The sequence below is a fragment of the Numenius arquata genome, chromosome 2, assembly GCF_964106895.1.
Source record: "Numenius arquata chromosome 2, bNumArq3.hap1.1, whole genome shotgun sequence".
Classification (NCBI taxonomy): Eukaryota; Metazoa; Chordata; class Aves; order Charadriiformes; family Scolopacidae; genus Numenius; species Numenius arquata.
The window spans coordinates 72,489,908-72,507,692 of record NC_133577.1 but is presented as its reverse complement, the minus strand read 5'-3'; the positions used below and the strand labels follow the sequence as shown (position 1 = coordinate 72,507,692).

At 38.1% G+C, this 17,785-nt stretch overlaps 1 protein-coding gene across 1 annotated transcript in view; it reads left to right on the top strand.

Annotated features, from left to right (window-relative positions):
- Positions 1-17,785, top strand: part of ALDH1L2 (aldehyde dehydrogenase 1 family member L2) — a 34,408-nt gene that overhangs the window by 14,819 nt on the left and 1,804 nt on the right. Inside the window, exons 7-22 of the mRNA XM_074144399.1 lie at positions 686-820; positions 1,218-1,343; positions 2,686-2,777; positions 3,634-3,781; positions 4,508-4,627; positions 5,787-5,914; positions 9,753-9,903; positions 10,608-10,678; positions 10,784-10,889; positions 11,230-11,317; positions 12,079-12,172; positions 12,431-12,527; positions 14,020-14,118; positions 14,894-15,059; positions 16,327-16,432; positions 17,582-17,781. Of these exons, the coding sequence (XP_074000500.1) occupies positions 686-820; positions 1,218-1,343; positions 2,686-2,777; positions 3,634-3,781; positions 4,508-4,627; positions 5,787-5,914; positions 9,753-9,903; positions 10,608-10,678; positions 10,784-10,889; positions 11,230-11,317; positions 12,079-12,172; positions 12,431-12,527; positions 14,020-14,118; positions 14,894-15,059; positions 16,327-16,432; positions 17,582-17,781 (1,927 nt within the window). The remainder of the gene's footprint in view (positions 1-685; positions 821-1,217; positions 1,344-2,685; positions 2,778-3,633; positions 3,782-4,507; positions 4,628-5,786; positions 5,915-9,752; positions 9,904-10,607; positions 10,679-10,783; positions 10,890-11,229; positions 11,318-12,078; positions 12,173-12,430; positions 12,528-14,019; positions 14,119-14,893; positions 15,060-16,326; positions 16,433-17,581; positions 17,782-17,785) is intronic.

The window sequence follows — 17,785 nt, the reverse complement described above, 5'->3', positions numbered from 1 at the left end:
TGTACAGTGGGAACATCACAGTATTGATAGCAAAATGAAACACTGTGAGCTACTGAAATAGCAAAGAAGATTTTATTTTAAAGAAATTTGGGCCTAGATCATTTGCAGAAATAAACATCTCATTTTATCCAAAACCAACTACTTCCTTTCAAAGTATTAAACATACTATACGTTTGATCCACATAGTACTTACATAAAATATTTTAAAAATCACATTATCTTTACTGGCTGTGATGTGCAGATTTTGTTGCTTAACTATTAGCCATCTGCTGGGAGGCTGCTCCAAAAGCCTGGTTCTGCCCTAATATCCAGGAGCTCCTGCTGATTTGAGAGCCCAGATAGAACAGAAAAGCCCAAGAGAGTGGCAGCGTTGCCAGCCTGGGAGCAGTCAGGCTTCTGCCGGTCTTTCACTTTGGGCATGCACTGACAAAAGCTGCTTCCCTTTCTGCACTGGTTCCAGCATGCACATTGTTACAGCTAAGCAGCTTTGCAGGTTTAGGCAGCTTGCAAGGTTTTACATGTCCTGAGTTGTAAAGATACAGAAATTATGTTGTAACGTGTTTTCCATCTGTAGGTACTTACATTTTTTTCATATCCTATTAAAGCTTCAAAACACCATAATTTCCTTATTAGAATTTTAGAGCATGTTTAGAATCTGTGCACTTTTAATTCCATTTATTTTTAGGTGGTTACTTTTTACGGATCATCATTACTTGATGCTTCAGTGCCTGCTGGACAAGAGCTGGCAATAAAAGGTGCTTCAAGACCTGGAGTTGTAACCAAAAATGGTCTCGTCGTTTTTGGTAATGATGGGAAGATGGTAAGTGCTCACCCTGGCAAACCTAAGCATGAATGGAGTAACTTTAGCAAGAAGTGCAAGTAGTATGAAATTGTCAGGCTATTCAAATCTTGCTGCTAATGACAGAGCTAATTTGCTTGAGGTTTATCAATCCTCTACCAACCTATGGAGAAGACATTCATGTTTTGCTTCTGACTCGATCCACATTAATTTCCAACATGGATTAAAATTTACCAATACTAGGAGAGAATCTAAAATATAGGTAGGAGTGGTCTGTGTTAAGTTACCTGCATCATAGCAGCTTTCCTGCAGGCCATTTATTTTACTATTTCAATAACCATATTAATGCCAAAAAACAGTTCACACAAGGATATATTGCCTCCCAGATAATTTAAAATCATAACCTCTCATTTTTCAGGTACTAGTGAGAAATCTGCAGTTTGAGGATGGAAAAATGATCCCTGCATCTAAATACTTCTCTGCTGATGAAACAACTGCCCTGGAACTTACAGAAGAGGAGAAAAAGATGGCAGAAGATATTAGGGTAATTCAATAAACTGCTTTAGTAGGATATTACTTTAGAGATAAGCATTATATACTTCTCATTATAGGCAAGGCACATCTTTTATTTAGCCATGCAAATTATTTTTTGATAAAATGTACTCAAAGAGTATGGAGTTGAATCTTTAGTTATTGACATCAATTCAGGTGGGAACTCACTAGAGTACTTACATGTCACTTTAGAAAATTTTGTTTCAGATACAAGTGTTACAAAGACAGTGATTGCAGGGTCAGTTATGGTAAATATCTATGAATGGTGAAGGTGGAAGTGAGGAAAAATAAATTGACCTTCGCCTCACAACAGTGAGGTTTTTCAACAGTGACAGACTTGGACAGTTCTGAAGTCCTTTCTTCGCTGTGGTGTTACTCACTAGGATGTGCTCAGAGTGGTCCTGCTGGACAAGCTCCAGGGAGTCTTAGAACAGCAGCCCAAGAGAAAAGCCGCGTTTTTATCCCTGTACCCCTGTGCGCTGTCTCTCTTCTGCCACAACCACGCTTAAGGGGCCTCCACCACATCCCTGGCAGAGGGATGCAGCAGTGGGGCAGCTGGAGCAGAAAGCTCTCATAGTCGGAGAGGCACTTTGCTGCCCTCTCCTGTAATCCATCCCTCTGTAGACAGTGTCATGGGCTTAGCTGAAAGCCTCTTTTGTCATTAAAGTTTTGTGCCAGAGCAAGTGGATCACAGATGTCTTCCCTTCTGCTAACTCTGCTGCAGGGTCAGTAGCTTTTGGCAGAGGCAGCTTGATGCACTAATATTTTAAACTGCTGCTTCAAGATTACCTTGAATCTGCTTGCCAGCAACCTAAATCCTGCCTGGAGCTATTGACTGACAATATATTGACACAATAGCAAAAAGAAATATAAACTCTGCAGTTCATTATACTACCTGCTAACTCTGAAACCTAATTATAATTAATTGAAATGCTACATTACCAGTTATTTCACTGTTCATGTTAGTGGAAATCTCCATCTCATGCATGCAGCTTGAGCTATAATGCAATAGGAAGTTATTCTGTGGAGGATAAAGATCTTGAAAAAATGGGCCTGAAAATCATTAGCATTGTACCGTTCAGGTTTCTTGGCTGATTAGGTGAAACCATCATGGACAAAATAATATTTTTTATAAGCTAATTATGCTGAAGAATTTATTGACTAATATCAGGACTCTAGACGGTTCAAGATCTTCTTAAAATAGTTTTCTATTTTAGAATCCTTTGAAATAATACGTTGTAGGCACAGATACCATAGAAAATACCGTTTGATTAATACTTCTTGCCCTTAGTAGATTATTCATTATTGCCTCTGTTATTTTGGTGTGTCATTAGGCTATTTGGAAGGGAATTTTGAGCAATGTTGCTGTAATTGAGGATTCCACAGACTTCTTCAAATCTGGAGCATCCTCTATGCATGTTGTCAGGTAAAAATATTCAAAATAATGAATTTTTGAAGCCAAAGTTAATGGAAACAAAGTTGTCATGGTGCTTTTAAATCAGGGCTAATCAAGTAGTGTTAAAAAAAAAATCCCCATGTGTTTTCCAAGACTCTAACTATTCCCTTTCCTACCTTTGAAAATGTGGTACAGTTCTGCTCCCAAACTTAGGGGATATTGATGTAATTGTGCTCTTTCTATTGAAGGAAAATTCCCCTTAACTTCAGGAAAATCATCCATATGGGGGAGCATGGCAATGCTCAAACCTGTCTGCTTGCAGGGACAGGTATCTCAAGATCAGGGAGCTGATTGGGAAGCAGAGCAAAGAACTCCTCAGAGGGAAAGAGGAGCCTTTCACAGAAAGAATTGAGCCTAGGCTTACAAGTGCACTGAGGTCATGCTGTGTTGGGTCACCTCAGCTACCTTCTTTTTGCAACTCAGATAACCCAGGCCATAATATAAAACCAACATTTCGTGTGTTTTTGTTTAACAAACTGATTATTGTCCTTATTACTTACTAGTCTCATAGAGCTCTGAATGACCTCCATGTATTGATTAGAGTAGTCCCATATGCTGCTATATGCTACTTTTAATTTATTTCCAAAAGTTTACCTAAAAGTATTCCAGAACTGACATTTTCTTTTCCATAACACCCCCAATTAAAACAATAGATTTCAGTAAAATGCACAACTTCTGAGCCATTGTCATGAGAGAAACACAAACACATATTCACATACATACAAACTGGGGCCCTGTTTTGATCCCTTTTGATCTTTTAATGATTTGATTATCTGACGAGTTCTTTCATTTGTAATTAAACTTATTCCTCCTTCAAAATCTTTAGAATGCTAGAAGAGATCAAACAGAAATATAGTGGTCTTCAACTACAGAATGAAGATGTGTATATGGCCACTAAGTTTGCTGACTTTATTCAAATGGCTGTTAGAAAATTCAGAGGAGAAGACCAAGAAGAAGAGTTAGCAATTGATTATGTAAGACCTTTTACCTTTTACTTTATTGCTTAGTCTTTCTTGGTATTGGGGGGTTATTAGACTGCTTGATGCAATAGGAAAAGCAAACATATATTTTGTCATACAAACTCTCCTTTGTGAATTTTTTTTTTTTTTTTGCAACTTTTATATATTTGCATTTGGGAATGGAAGTATATATGTAATGTCACTTACAATATTCCAGAAACCAGTACAGTACAGCACAGCAAAGCAGCTCACACACAGGCAGATATTCCTATCTCCCCGGCACTGTCCTGCCAGTACACTTCAGTGAGAATGATTCTAGACCTTCTGCTTTCCTGAGGCAAACAGTGCTAGTTTTTTCTCCTTAAAATCTCTTCAAAAAATTTATGTGAAATGAGGATTCTGTGGTTTTTTAAAGCTTTAAGCAAGTCAGGGTTTCTTGAATTTGGGATCTATACATTTGGTCCACTAAAACCAGCTTTAACCAGGGTTTAGAGTTGGTTTGAACATCAAGATCCAGTGATAAAAAATACGGAAATCTGTTTAACTGCCTGAGAGTATGGTCATTGGCATTCATGGAGAATATGGTTTCCATTTAATTTACTTTTTTGTGCACTCCTAACAACCATATATACCTCCTAAATGCATCTGGATGTTGGCTGCAGATATCAAAAGTTTGTTAAACTACATTAAAATCTTAGTTATTAAAAATTTAAATTAATTTGTTGTTTATTTCACTCTTAGGTTTCAAAAAATGTGAACAACATGACTGTGAATATGCCATACCAGTGTTTCATAAATGGGCAATTTATAAATGCTGATGATGGAAACACATATGACACTATAAATCCAGCAGATGGATCAGTAAGTAATTTCTAAATATGAACATTACCAGGGTTTTTTTTTAATTTCTTTGCCTGTTAAAAAATCTAAAACACTAACTGAATATTGCTAATTTCAAAACCATACAGTACACATCAAACAGCTCCTAGAAATAATTTGAAGTTTTAATTTACTTCTCAGTTTATATATTCTACAGTTTCCAGTTTCAGCCAAGCTGCACAGCAAAAATAACCTACTTCCACTTCAACTCTTATGTCAATTTCTATACCCGGCTGTATGTTTTACTTTGATTTCATTCTTGTTTAGCTTTGAAAACTAAAATTGTTGAAGTTTAGTTGCTAAGGAAGTATTTCTTTTAGGATATTTTATATATTTCCTGTCAGTCATCAACTTCAGGTTTTATTTCACTTTTTTTACAAATCTGATATCTTAGGGCAAGCGTGACTTTAAAATGTCCCTTTACATTCCCAGTAAGAAAAATCACTTTTCCATAGGCAAAAACATACAGTTGCACTTCAGTCCTGAAATGCTGACTCTTGGTTGAGCAATTCATAACCATGAAATATAAATAAGAGAAGTGATTCTGATGTTCTTGTAATTGCCATTTAATTTTGGAGTAAATCAATTCTGCTGAAATCAATGCCACAAATTTCGCTATCGTTGAAGTCAGACTCTGGTACTTTTTCTGAAACTCATTACGGAACGGAATAAAAGTCATAACAATTCTGTATTAGGATTTACAATGTGTGTATTTATAGAACGCAACCATCATAAAAAACCTGTGTGTATATGGTGGTTTATGGTAACAGAAGCTCCTTTCCTGAGAAATGGAATATGCAGGATTGATTTTAGCATGTTTAGGTATTATATTAGATCGTAATAGCAAATATAAAGACTTCCAACTTTTGTAATATCACATTGATTTTACATATGGAAAGAGGTTGTGAAATCAAGTGGGACAATGCACCTTGTTGTGAAGAAGAAGAAAGATCTAGGAATCTGAGTCCCTGGAGTGTCCTCCAAACTTGGCCACCTCAGTTGTGTCTGAATGTTTTGCAGCCTGACTCACCTGAGGATATTAAGTATTTGCTTATACTCAGTCAAAGAGTCTTAGAGGAAGGACTAACACTCTGCATCACAGTCTCTCAGTCTGAGCTAACACAATGCTCCCTTTGGACAGATAATCGCCAGCGTATCTTCTGCTTCGTTGGCTGACGTTGACAAGGCAGTGGCAGCAGCAAAGGAGGCATTTGAAAATGGTGAATGGGGAAGAATGAATGCAAGGGAAAGAGGACGACTCATGTACAGGTACGTGAAAGGCAGCTTGTGTTTGTTTCATTTTCTTAAATCTTATTGTTTTGTTCCTATGAAGAATTATTGCACAGTTTTCTGAGTATGATGGATATTCATAATCCAACTCTTAGAGGTACCAGAGGTACCAGTACAGTATTTTCATCCCCTAATTTACTTCAGTGTATCAGCCTCAGGTCTTAGCTGGATAATCTTTCTTGTGGCAGAAAAGAATCTTCTGATCTCTCACTGACACCATTTTTTAATTATTATTTATGAATGGAAATTTGAGGAAAACATCTTTTAAATATTTAATGGCTTCAGTTAATCTATATGGGTTTTGTTTCAAGGATTGAAAATTCCCTTGTAAAGTCCAAATCCTTCTGTATAAATGAGGCCAAGTTTTAAAGGCAGAGTCTACCTGAGTTAGGTAGGCAGAGACTTTTGACCTTGCTAAGCCTGCCTGCATCTGCACTCCATACAGAAAACATACAGCCACATTGCCACTAATTTTGAAAGAGGCTGTGACTGACACTAGATTTTGCAGGATCATATGCCCGCATACTTCTCACCTGGCTAAAGACTCACTCTAGGAGATATGTTACAGTCTGTTGTGGAAGAATTGCTCTGTGTAGAAATTCTCTAAGCTGAATCCTACATTTATCTGAGACACTTTCAGCTCTCTTTTGTACCTGTTTCACTGTGTCAACCCTAGATAACGCCTGATTCTCATTTTGGCTGTGTTATTATTGTTTCAGAAGATAAACAATGGCTTTGCTGAATGAATGGTATTTTAATGTTGGGTTTTGATCTTTGAAGGGGAAGAGGTGATCTTGGAAAGATGACCATGTTAGCAAGATACTGTGAGAACAATACTGGAGGCAGCTAATAAAAGCCCAATTACTATGGATTCTCCATATGCAGCATGACGCTTCTCGTGCCTGACACCAAGCACAGGGAGAACAATATCTTGCAAACTTGAGATGACTAGAAGCTCCAGAGCTGCCCTTTAAAGGTAGCCTCTTTTGTGGAACTATATGAAGAGCTTTCACTGCTTTTTCAGTTCTAGGACATGCAAATGAATGAGTAAAGATGGGTAAAGAAGCAGATTGCTACTCGTGAATGCCCTGGGTTTGCATTTAGCTAATGTGATCATGGAAAATCAATTGTCAGCCCAGAGGATATGCAGTAGGAAAATTCTGTTCATATTCAGTAGATACAAAAGCTACTACTTACTGTGCTTGATAAAGCAGATGGCTTTAAGGAAGTTAGGATCTTGAATAGACCTGAAATTTCCTGCCCTAAGGAACTCATGAAGGAGTAGTTCCTGTGTATCGAACAACTTTCCTCTGCAGGGTGTAGTCTGCAGGCTCATCAGCATTACTGTTGGGTGTCCTGGCCAAGTCAATTGTGCTGAGGAGACTGCACATTTATATATAGGGAAGGGAAGGAATTTTTTTCACCTTCAGAAAATACAGTCTTCAATAGTGTGCCCATACCCGCTGGTATTAAGCCTTTATTGTGCTATGCCAGGAGGCTTGCCCTGGTCATCAGAACACCCAGCAGAAAAAGGATCAGTCACACAGTGAGCAGCTGCAGGATGGTAGCAGGCTATGCATTTGGGTGGCAAGGCAAAATAACGGTCTGACAATTTGGTTGGGTGCAGGGGTGGCTCACTGCTCTCTGCATAACCTCTGGGAGGATTTGGACACTGAAGATCCATCTGATTCAGAGCTTTGGAATATGCAACTAGAAAATGACCCTGTCCTCATAAGGATTTAGCCTAGCAAGACAGGAAGGAGTTGGGAATCCATTGCATGTCTGTGCTCTGCCAGCTAAGGAAGAGGAGCAGGGGGAAGTGTGATGCTGCGCTTGGGATACATGGGCCGTGTCCATGCAGTGTACGCAGCAGATCATTTGTTACCACATTAATATAGCTGTAAGACTTTTTAATTTGTTAAATGCTCCCCTCCCCTCTTTTACCATATCCTTATGAACCAAGTAGATGTAATTAAAAATGCCATATGTTTAACAAGACATTGCAGGCATATTAGCAAAAAACAATGAAAACAAAATTGAAAAATCTTCTTGTCTCATAAAGTATGTGACCAGGCCTTGGAAAAACGCCTGCAGGACTCTCAAAAAGTTGAGTAGACATCACAACAGAAAATCGGCAAGTCAGAACTCATATTAAAATTAAATACAGCTGATCACTTAAATTTTTCACAAGTGTGCACAGATTCAAAGCATGTACAAACTTGGGTTTAATTTGTATTAGGAATGTAGAGTGCTTGAGAGCCCAAGTTAACTCTGCCCTGAAGAGAAACTTTTAAGGTTTTATAACTACTGCTCTGTGGTTTACACTTGCAAGATTTTCAAGGATAACTATGTTAGGCACATGGAAAAATGTAACTCCTCTAAACTGCATAGATTATTCTTGGATTAAATCAGATCTCCAGGATAGCTATACCAGAGCGTTTATGTTGCAAGCCATTCCCAGTATGAATGAAGGCTCTCTCTGGTCCTCCTTAATTCAAACAAGGCCTCTTTTTCTCTGGCCTCTGTTCAAACTAGAGATTTTGAGTGCTGAACCAAAGAGGTTTGTACCGTTAAAGCCCCTAGCTCTGCTACTTTGTCTTAAGGAATCATTAAGAGAAGATATTAAGCATGCGTTAAATGGAACCTTCTCCTTTGTCCCTGACATGCCATATCCATTCTTCTACCCACTTCTGCCCATGCCCTGACCTGTAGCTGAGTCTCCAAGATACAGTTAAAACAGGTATTAAAGAACGTCTTCCCACATCTCTGCAAATGCTTTAAATGGAAAGGATTTACGTAACAGAAAAGTAGGTTTCACACCCAGTTTTGAATACTCATTACAGGAGCTAAAATGCACTTCGTTAAGCTCTTAAAATCACACGGGAGTATTGATTACATGTCTGAGTACCAAAATACAGACAGAAGCTTAAGAAAATCATTGATGCATCTGTTTCACTGCCATGTGAGAGACCTAAGACTGAATGTAAAAATTAATTCATGCAAACAGACCTCTCTGCCTGAGCAGGAGACCCCTAAAACTACAAGAGCTCCTCATAAGTACAGATATCTGTGCAGAAGCATTTTTGGGACACTGATAGCTTCTATTAACTCAATAATATTTACCACAGTCTTACTCACACCTCACTATGTTGCTTCATAAATCTAACAGATGGAGAACTTGAGATGCAAGGAGACCATTGGCCAGATTTTCAAATGTACCAAGGCATATAAAATTTAATTTTCATTACAGCTTAGGAGCTCTGTCTGTGGACATCTGGGTGCCTTTGAAGCATCTAACATTTAAGTATTTTAGTTCCAAGTGCAGACAATACAAAGCAGCATTACGAAGCTAGGTTTCTCAAATTTTAAGCCGAAGTACTGAGTAGGATCCTGAGTACTCCTTGGTACTTTTGATTACTTATTTCTTATGACATTTCTTATGTTTTTATGTATTTGCTTTCTGACTCACTGGTCTGATTTTCTGTAATTGGCTCCTTGTAGTATAACAAAAAAGAACACAACTTTTCTAATTATTATTTTATTTACAAAAACTATAACTGAGCAATCAGGTAAGTTTTCACAGTTCATGTCTTCATCCAGTGTCTACTACAGCCAATGTGAAGACATTTGCAGACCTTAACAGGCAATTGTCCAAGCTCTTACTGATATTAATGAGTGGTGGCTCCAGTGCTCCACCTCCAAATTCAGTGGAATGCTATTTTAATTATGGATCTTTGCCATACCAAATATCATTTTAGGCTGTCAGTGGTTAGGTGCCACTTCTCTTTGATGTGGATTTGTAACGTTTTTATTAAAGACTTGCAGACCTGATGGAAGAACATCAAGAAGAGTTAGCAACAATAGAGTCTATAGACTCAGGAGCTGTCTACACTTTAGCTTTGAAGACCCATGTTGGAATGTCTGTTCAAACATTTAGATACTTCGCTGGATGGTGTGACAAAATTCAGGCAAGTGAATATGTAAAGTGAATAATCAATAGCAGTGCTTCTCTACACTTTTTTTTTTTTCCTGAGTGCCAAAAAGCAGTGTTACCAAAAGTAATCAAGGAACCAAAAAATGAAGCAAATTAGAATTTTACCTAAAATGGGTCTCCCTGGCAATACAAAAGGGCAATCTGCTTCCAATTGGAGAATATGGATTTAGAATATGACTCTAAGTGTCCAAGAAATCAGTTGAGGTGTCACAATGGATATGCATACTTAGTCAGCTCTTGATTATTCATGGAGCAGAATGTCATTGTGGTCATCATGTGGGTAAGTGCAAAGACTCATGTGGTATGTCACATTCTGACCGAGGCTGGTGAGTTTGCTTGATGGCACAGCACGTGGCACAGCTCGAATAGCATTTCCTCAAGTATCTTTAAGATCCACAATCAAGAACATGATTCAGCTTTTTTTCATCCATCAGACCCTCACTTCATGTTCTTCCATACTTTTGTTATCTATGCTTTTATTTCATCCAACAGCAAATCAGGAGTTGACTACAGTATCCATAGTAGGAAATCATACAGTATAAGAATCCCTGCCCCTTTCTCTGATGCAAAAATGCTGGGTTTGAAGCCTACTCTGTGGCTTTCCAAAACATATGGCAAATATATTTGTAATAAAAATGATTAAACAGTATCAAGATTTGTCCCTCTGCTGTGTTGTAGGGTGCTACAATTCCAATTAACCAGGCACGGCCAAACCATAATCTAACATTCACCAAGAAAGAGCCAATAGGGTAAGTGTCACTTTTTTCTTCTTAGTGACAGCCTTGACATACAGAAAAGACATTTGAAAGCTGCCATCAAAAATTTATCTTTCCCTTTTTTTCCCCTACCTTAAGTGTCTGTGCAATTGTTATTCCCTGGAATTACCCACTGATGATGCTTGCATGGAAGAGCGCAGCATGCTTGGCTGCAGGCAACACACTCGTACTCAAGCCAGCTCAGGTAAAACCAAAAAGGATTGTACAGGTGGCCCAGGTCCTCCACTATTTGTTCAGGCAATCAAGTGGATTTCACCCATAGGTTGACCATGTCATATGTTTTAAAGCGCATGTATAAAAATACAAATTGCCATGATGATGCATGGTACTGATTGTCTTCAGTTCTGCCCCAATGCTACTCGCATTTTTAGGAATGGATTCTTTTCCACAAGAAGCCATCACTTTTAATTTGTCAATACTGTAAGAAGATCAATATTGTAACAAAATTAAGATGTATTGAATGTAAAAGATGTCATCACACATTTAATTAAAATAGGAGACCTAATCTAAATGTTTCTACTTAGGTCACACCTCTGACTTCCTTGAAGTTTGCAGAACTCTCAGCTAAAGCTGGATTTCCTAAGGGTGTTATAAATATTCTCCCTGGTTCAGGTAAAACTCTAATTAACCATTTTTCTGGAAAGAGTAGGTCATGCTAAAACTGGTGAAGTAGCACGTTACCTTTTTGAAGACCTATTACATAAGTGCATGTATCTTCACAGGTAGTAGGCTTGCATCTATGTCATACAGCGATTTCACAAATTTCCAGAACAGAATTGGAAAAATCTGTATGTCACCTGGCTCTAGCTAGTGGTAAGAGCTGTCAGCCTACACCCTTTACAAGTTCACACAAATAGCATGAATGCTCCGAAAAAGAATGTATTACAGAGAAACATGTTTCACTTGTTTGTAAAACTTCAAATTTTTCTCCTGATCTTATCATCACTTGGAAGTATTTAAATGTGACAGTGAGACTTAAAGCAAGCTGGTAAGATGCTTATTGGTCATTATAGGTAAGTCATGGTCCACACCATATTACCTGATGTCACCATTTTCCTCTTTCCCCTAAGGAAGAAAAGTGACAAAGTAATTTTATGGGAAAGGCTCTGCTACAAATCCGATTATTCCATCTACAGTGGAATATTCGGAAGAAAGTTCTTTAGTCCAGGCAGATGGGGGAATTTGGAGACACTGATGTGATCCAATTTAACTAATATGAGATTTTTCATAGTCGTATGAATAAAGCTGTGAATATAAATAAGGATGTGATACTGTACTTGACTGTTAGCTCTTTCAGTGTTACAGTGCTGCTGCTGGAGCAGTAGGAATTGCCCATGCACTGTCCAGTTAAACTGTTTTCCTCACCCTGATAGGTGGCTTAGTGGGACAGCACCTGTCTGAACATCCAGATGTTCGCAAAGTTGGATTCACTGGTTCAACACCAACTGGCAAACAGATCATGAAGAGGTACTCTCAGCAAAAGATTCATAAATAAACACTGCTTAACCTAGTTCTGAAGTATCTTATCTGTATTGTGCATGTAGCAGTAATAGAAAAGCATAACTACATATGGTTGTTTACATTTATGTATAATTCTACTAAGCTATTACTGGAAAATAGAGGTTTATACATTTTTACTAGATATGATTTAAAGGAAATAATGAAATAAGCTATTTTAAAGTTGGTTTTATATGGTTTTATATGATTATTTATATTTTTTTACAGTGCAGCCACTAATCTGAAGAAAGTTTCTCTTGAACTTGGTGGGAAGTCACCACTGATCATATTCAGTGACTGTGAACTTGACAGAGCCGTAAAAATGGTAATGTTACTTTGAAGTAAAATATATTCAAAGCCTTTGTGACATATCCTCACAGTATTGCAATATTCTTCTTGACTTGCCAAAAACTGCAGTAGGGAGCCCTTGCATAAAAAAATCATGCAATCTGTTAGAAAACAGACTCACTTTCTACAGGGTGTTTCTGTATGTCAGCACAATTAAACTGTTCACGCTGCACCAAAAAATGCAGGGATCAGTACTACAAGATGTATACATGAGAAAATACAACAAAACAAAGAAATGTATCTGGAAAGTATGTTCACTAGCCAAGTTAACACATTAAAATTGATTTGTCAAAATCTGATACTCAAAAAAAAAAAAAGCACTTAAAAAATGAAAGCCCAAAAGTGAGCTAAAATATATATTGAGCTCCCTATTGCCATATAGTTCTTAATTCACCATCAATCATGATAATCCACCTTCTCAACCAACCATAATGTGTTTAAAGTTCATAAATAAGGTGTGAAAATGAGAAATTCCAGGGATTTAGGGAGCTTATTTCCTGCTCAGGTAATCTGATTCATCAAAATGACAGCAGATCCAGTTTGCTCGCTAAGAAGCAAACAAAGGTCTTTCATACTGTACTTACCCAGAGTGCTAATTCTGTGAATTCTCTAAACCAGCATAAGCAGGTACCGCTACTAGGAAGGAACTATTATACACTTTCCCCATTTTTAGAGTGTCTTTTGGCAGGACAAGAGCCTGATTGACTGCACAGTGAAGTGTATGTGGAAAATAATAAAAGCTGAAACTTCACAGTCAGCACACTGCTTGGCCCCACCACTGCTCTCAGCTGTAGAAGCAAGAGGGTGACGCAGAGGCTGGCCTGAGCTATACCTGGCATTGATGGCTTTAAATTATTGTGAACCAATGCTTTTTTGCCACACTGATACTAGCACGTGATCCTGGTCATACCTATTAATGCCAGGACCCTTTGCAGCTGCCAGAAAACTACTTCTTAGGAACTGTATTTGCCCTGCTCTTCCTTCCCCCACCTCCCCGTTGCCCTGGAAGAACAAGGGCAGGTATCAGTTCTTGGTAAATAAAAAGGAACAATCTGCATGGGGTCTGAATCCACACTCTTTAAATAGGAGGCTCTCTGCAGATTAGAGTTAGGTGATGCACGCCCAGTTTCATGCAACTTTTGACATGAGCAGGGGTGCTCAGTGGATTAGCAGTTTTATATTCACTGGTCGTGCTGCCAGCCCTCTTCTCTGTGATGCTGCAGCAGATGTTTCTGTGGAACACTGATGGAAACAGAAAGAGCAGTGCTAGTGAGTTCAGCCTTTTGTCTTCATGGAAGTGTGTTTGCCGGTTATAAGAATAGTCTGCTTGTTGCACTGGTGATGTCCCTTCACATAAAGCATTACATGTTGAGGGTCACAAACATAGAATGCAACCCAAGGGAACAGAATGAAAGGGAGACTGAACAAAAGGATGCATATAAATATTAATGATTTTTTTCCCTGATCAGGGCATGGGAGCAGTATATTTCAACAAAGGAGAAAACTGCATTGCAGCTGGCAGACTGTTTGTGGAAGAATCAATCCATGATGAATTTGTTAGAAAAGTGGTAAGATATTCAAGGACTGAAGTTTAAGAAGGTGCTTTACCATGGCACAAAAAGCCACTAGTTTTATAGACACTTGCATTTCTTCTAATTTTCAGTTGTTTAAATTCTCATGATTGCTTATGATAGGCAATGTTGCTTCTTGGGAACCTCTTTATAGGGTTAAAAGGAAGGCAGTGAAAGGAGATATTTTCATCAATAATGCACAGATAAGTGGCATTGAAGTAGATATTGTATCTTAAGTACATTGTACCTTAAGGCCATTTCCTGACTAGGAAAGTAAGATTAAAAAAATTACTGAACTTAGGTCAATGTGATTGAAGGCTGCAGTGAAGTTTCAAAGAAGGTGTATTGGAAGTGTAGCTTAAGTAATACAAACATCATTATTAAAAATCCAATAGTCACCTCACTGTACCACTGGAAAATTCATTTACCTAGCTCAAGAATAGGAAATCAGTGATAACTCATTTATCACTGTAAAAGCTAACATTTTACATGCTTATATTAATAGCAGAAGAGCTATTAATTTTAATAAAATTAATATTTATTTATTATTTAATTCATGAAAACAGCATCAAAAACTTTCAGAAGTAACCAGAAATTATCAAACATAAGATACCATTCAAAGCCTCATTTTAGAAAGGGAAGAGCATTCCACCTTCTAAGAATCCAGCCCTTTCTTAAAGCCAAACTTCATAGTACTAACAATGAAGCATCCCAAATCACTGGTCACTAACAACTATTTGCTGTAACTTCATTTTAATTGGGTAACCCATAGGTGGAAGAAATAAAAAAGATGAAAATTGGTGACCCACTTGATAGATCTACAGATCATGGTCCACAAAATCACAAGGCACATTTGGAAAAGCTGCTGCAATATTGTGAAACTGGAGTAAAAGAAGGAGCCACCCTAGTGTATGGAGGAAGACAAGTACGTAGACCAGGTAAAATACTGCTCAAAGGTGTTTGGAACTTTTACGCTTTAAATAAAAGGCACCGTGGTTGTCTCTGCTGCATTATGTGAAGTAGCAATATCATGGGAACAGCACCAGGTAAGCCCAAGGTAACACTTGAGGACAGGGCTTTCAAGTCTCATATTAGGAAACGCTGTGCAACTGAAGCGTAACATATGAAATTGAATCAGAATATAGGCTATAGGAATCCTTTGCTGATTAATTCCTGTTGTTTATGAGGCATTGAGGCCTTTTGTGCAACATCCTTGAACTATCAAGCTACTCAAGTATATTTATATCCATTTACATCAACAAAACACTAAAGATGACTGAGGAAACTGCTAGCCGAGTCTGCATAAGGTATTATTAATAGAAGTCTTTTTTGCTATCTAAAGAATATGTATGCTAAGTTTAATGGGAAGGCATGAAGGCAATATTTTCTCATGGGCATCTGTCCTTTCTCATTAATGAAGGAGAAACATTTGCGTCAGAGTTCCAAAACATAATGAGTGCATCCCCAAATAAAATGAAAGTGGAGATTTATATCCATATGAAATCAGTGTAACAAAGCTAAATGGGAAGTCTTATGGAAATGGGAAGCAATTATAGAAAACCTCTGAAGCTTATTTTACCCACTGAAATACACTCACTCACCAAGATGTAGGTGACCAGGATCGCTTGTGTATAACACCAGGACGGTTGTTGACCGGCGATGATGAACTAGTTTTGGACATTTTTTTACACCCTTTAGAAATGAACAGTTGTTACGAATAGGTCCTTTGCCTCAGAATTTTCTTTACTTCAGCATCCATAAATCTTAGGCGAAGTTGCTGCCCATTGCATGTTTTTCCTTGTTTGGAATATACAGATTTTTATGGCTACAGTCTATCTTCTTGTTGGGTAACAGGAAAAACTGTGGCGTCTGCGACATGCTGTAACCTTGTCTTCCTGCTGTCAGAGTGCAGGGTTTTCCCCCCCAGGAGTCCCCTGGGCTGTGGCATGCAGACCTTCCGGCCTGGCAGGGAACAGCACATGTTGTTGCTCTCATCTATACAGGCCATTCTTTTAACCTTTTCTCTGCTGTTTTGCTGGTGCTTACATGCATCTCCATTCATACTTCATTCATATCAATCTCGATGTTTTCTCTTTCAAGTCGCAACGTATCAATGACCTCAAAGTATGGGGAAGAGACAGCCTGGACAATACAAACTATGGAGCATTTTTGCCATGCTTAAATGACGCTTTGTCCTCTGTTTAGGTTTCTTCATGGAACCCACTGTATTCACAGACGTTGAAGACCATATGTATATTGCCCAGGAAGAGTCCTTTGGTCCTGTGATGGTGATTTCTAAATTTAAAAATGGGTATGTTCTCCTCCGGTTACTGTTAGAAACTTCCTCATTTTCACTCTACCAAGTGTAGAAATGATAGCATACGTAGCATGATTTTGTTAACTCTTATAAGACCAATCTGAATTCCTAGATCCGTTTCCAGCTAAATTCTGAGAAAATACCCTTTTTAGTAAGGGGTATCCTGCTCCATGTTGATGTAGAACTAATGCTATTAGCAGCGTGTGACAGGATAGAATGCAACCACAAGTGCCAGTTCTTAAATAAGATTTAGTCTTCAGTTGAACATTTTTACTGAAGTTGATGTGGTAATTGCAACATCTTGATCAAATTACGAAATGTGTATTTTTTTCCAGTGGAATCGCTTGATTTTCTCTTTGTCGCAAAAGACCACATAGTGGTGTTGTGCATTGTGTAACATCAGCACATTACTGTTGCAAATGAAAACCCCTCTGTATATTTTGTAGACTGCCATTTTTAATAGCTTTCATTCCAAACCATAGGAATTATTTTAAACACAGGTGAGATTAAAGCCCTATATAGAAACTTCATATAATTATTTCCACCAGGTGTCATTTTCCACTGTTTGTTAATGCACATAGATAACCCTTCACACCTATAGATTTTGTACAGTGATAAGGGACTGTATTGAAGTTTTTAAGGTTTTAAATTATTATGGATTTTTGAAGCTCTAGGGAGATGAGATGCAAATAGAAAATAGCACTCTGGACATGGCCTGAAAAGTTGTGTCTCAATAATAAGTCCGAGTTTCAGCACTCGCTCTCCATCAACTTGTAAAGCAGGGCCAAAATTTTAGAAAACTGATTCATAACCTGCTGCCAAGCTCTGCTTTACAAGTATTTTTGTATTGCTGTAATCCCCAAGTTGTTCTGTAGCTGTGCAACTTTTCCTTTGACATTTCTTAGTGTAGTTCTTAACCATTGAAATGGAAGGTTACAAGTTTTACAAGTTTGAAGCAAAGGTATGAACTTCCATAAATCTGTCAGATTGACACACAGATTAGCCCTTAATAAATTGTCTTTAAAGAAGCTAACTGGAGAAGAGCGAGCATGGGAAAACGTGCTTTGATGACATCGAAGGTGGAGGGCCGCTAATACTTGTTTATTTTACCTAGTTGCAATGAAATAATTTCTTTCCCCGTAGAGATGTTGATGGAGTGCTGCGACGGGCAAATGCCACAGAATACGGCTTAGCTTCAGGAATTTTCACCAAGGACATCAGCAAAGCTCTCTACATCAGTGAAAAGCTAGAAGCTGGAACAGTTTTTATTAACACATATAACAAAACTGATGTGGCAGCACCATTTGGTGGATTTAAACAGTCTGGCTTTGGGAAAGATTTAGGTAA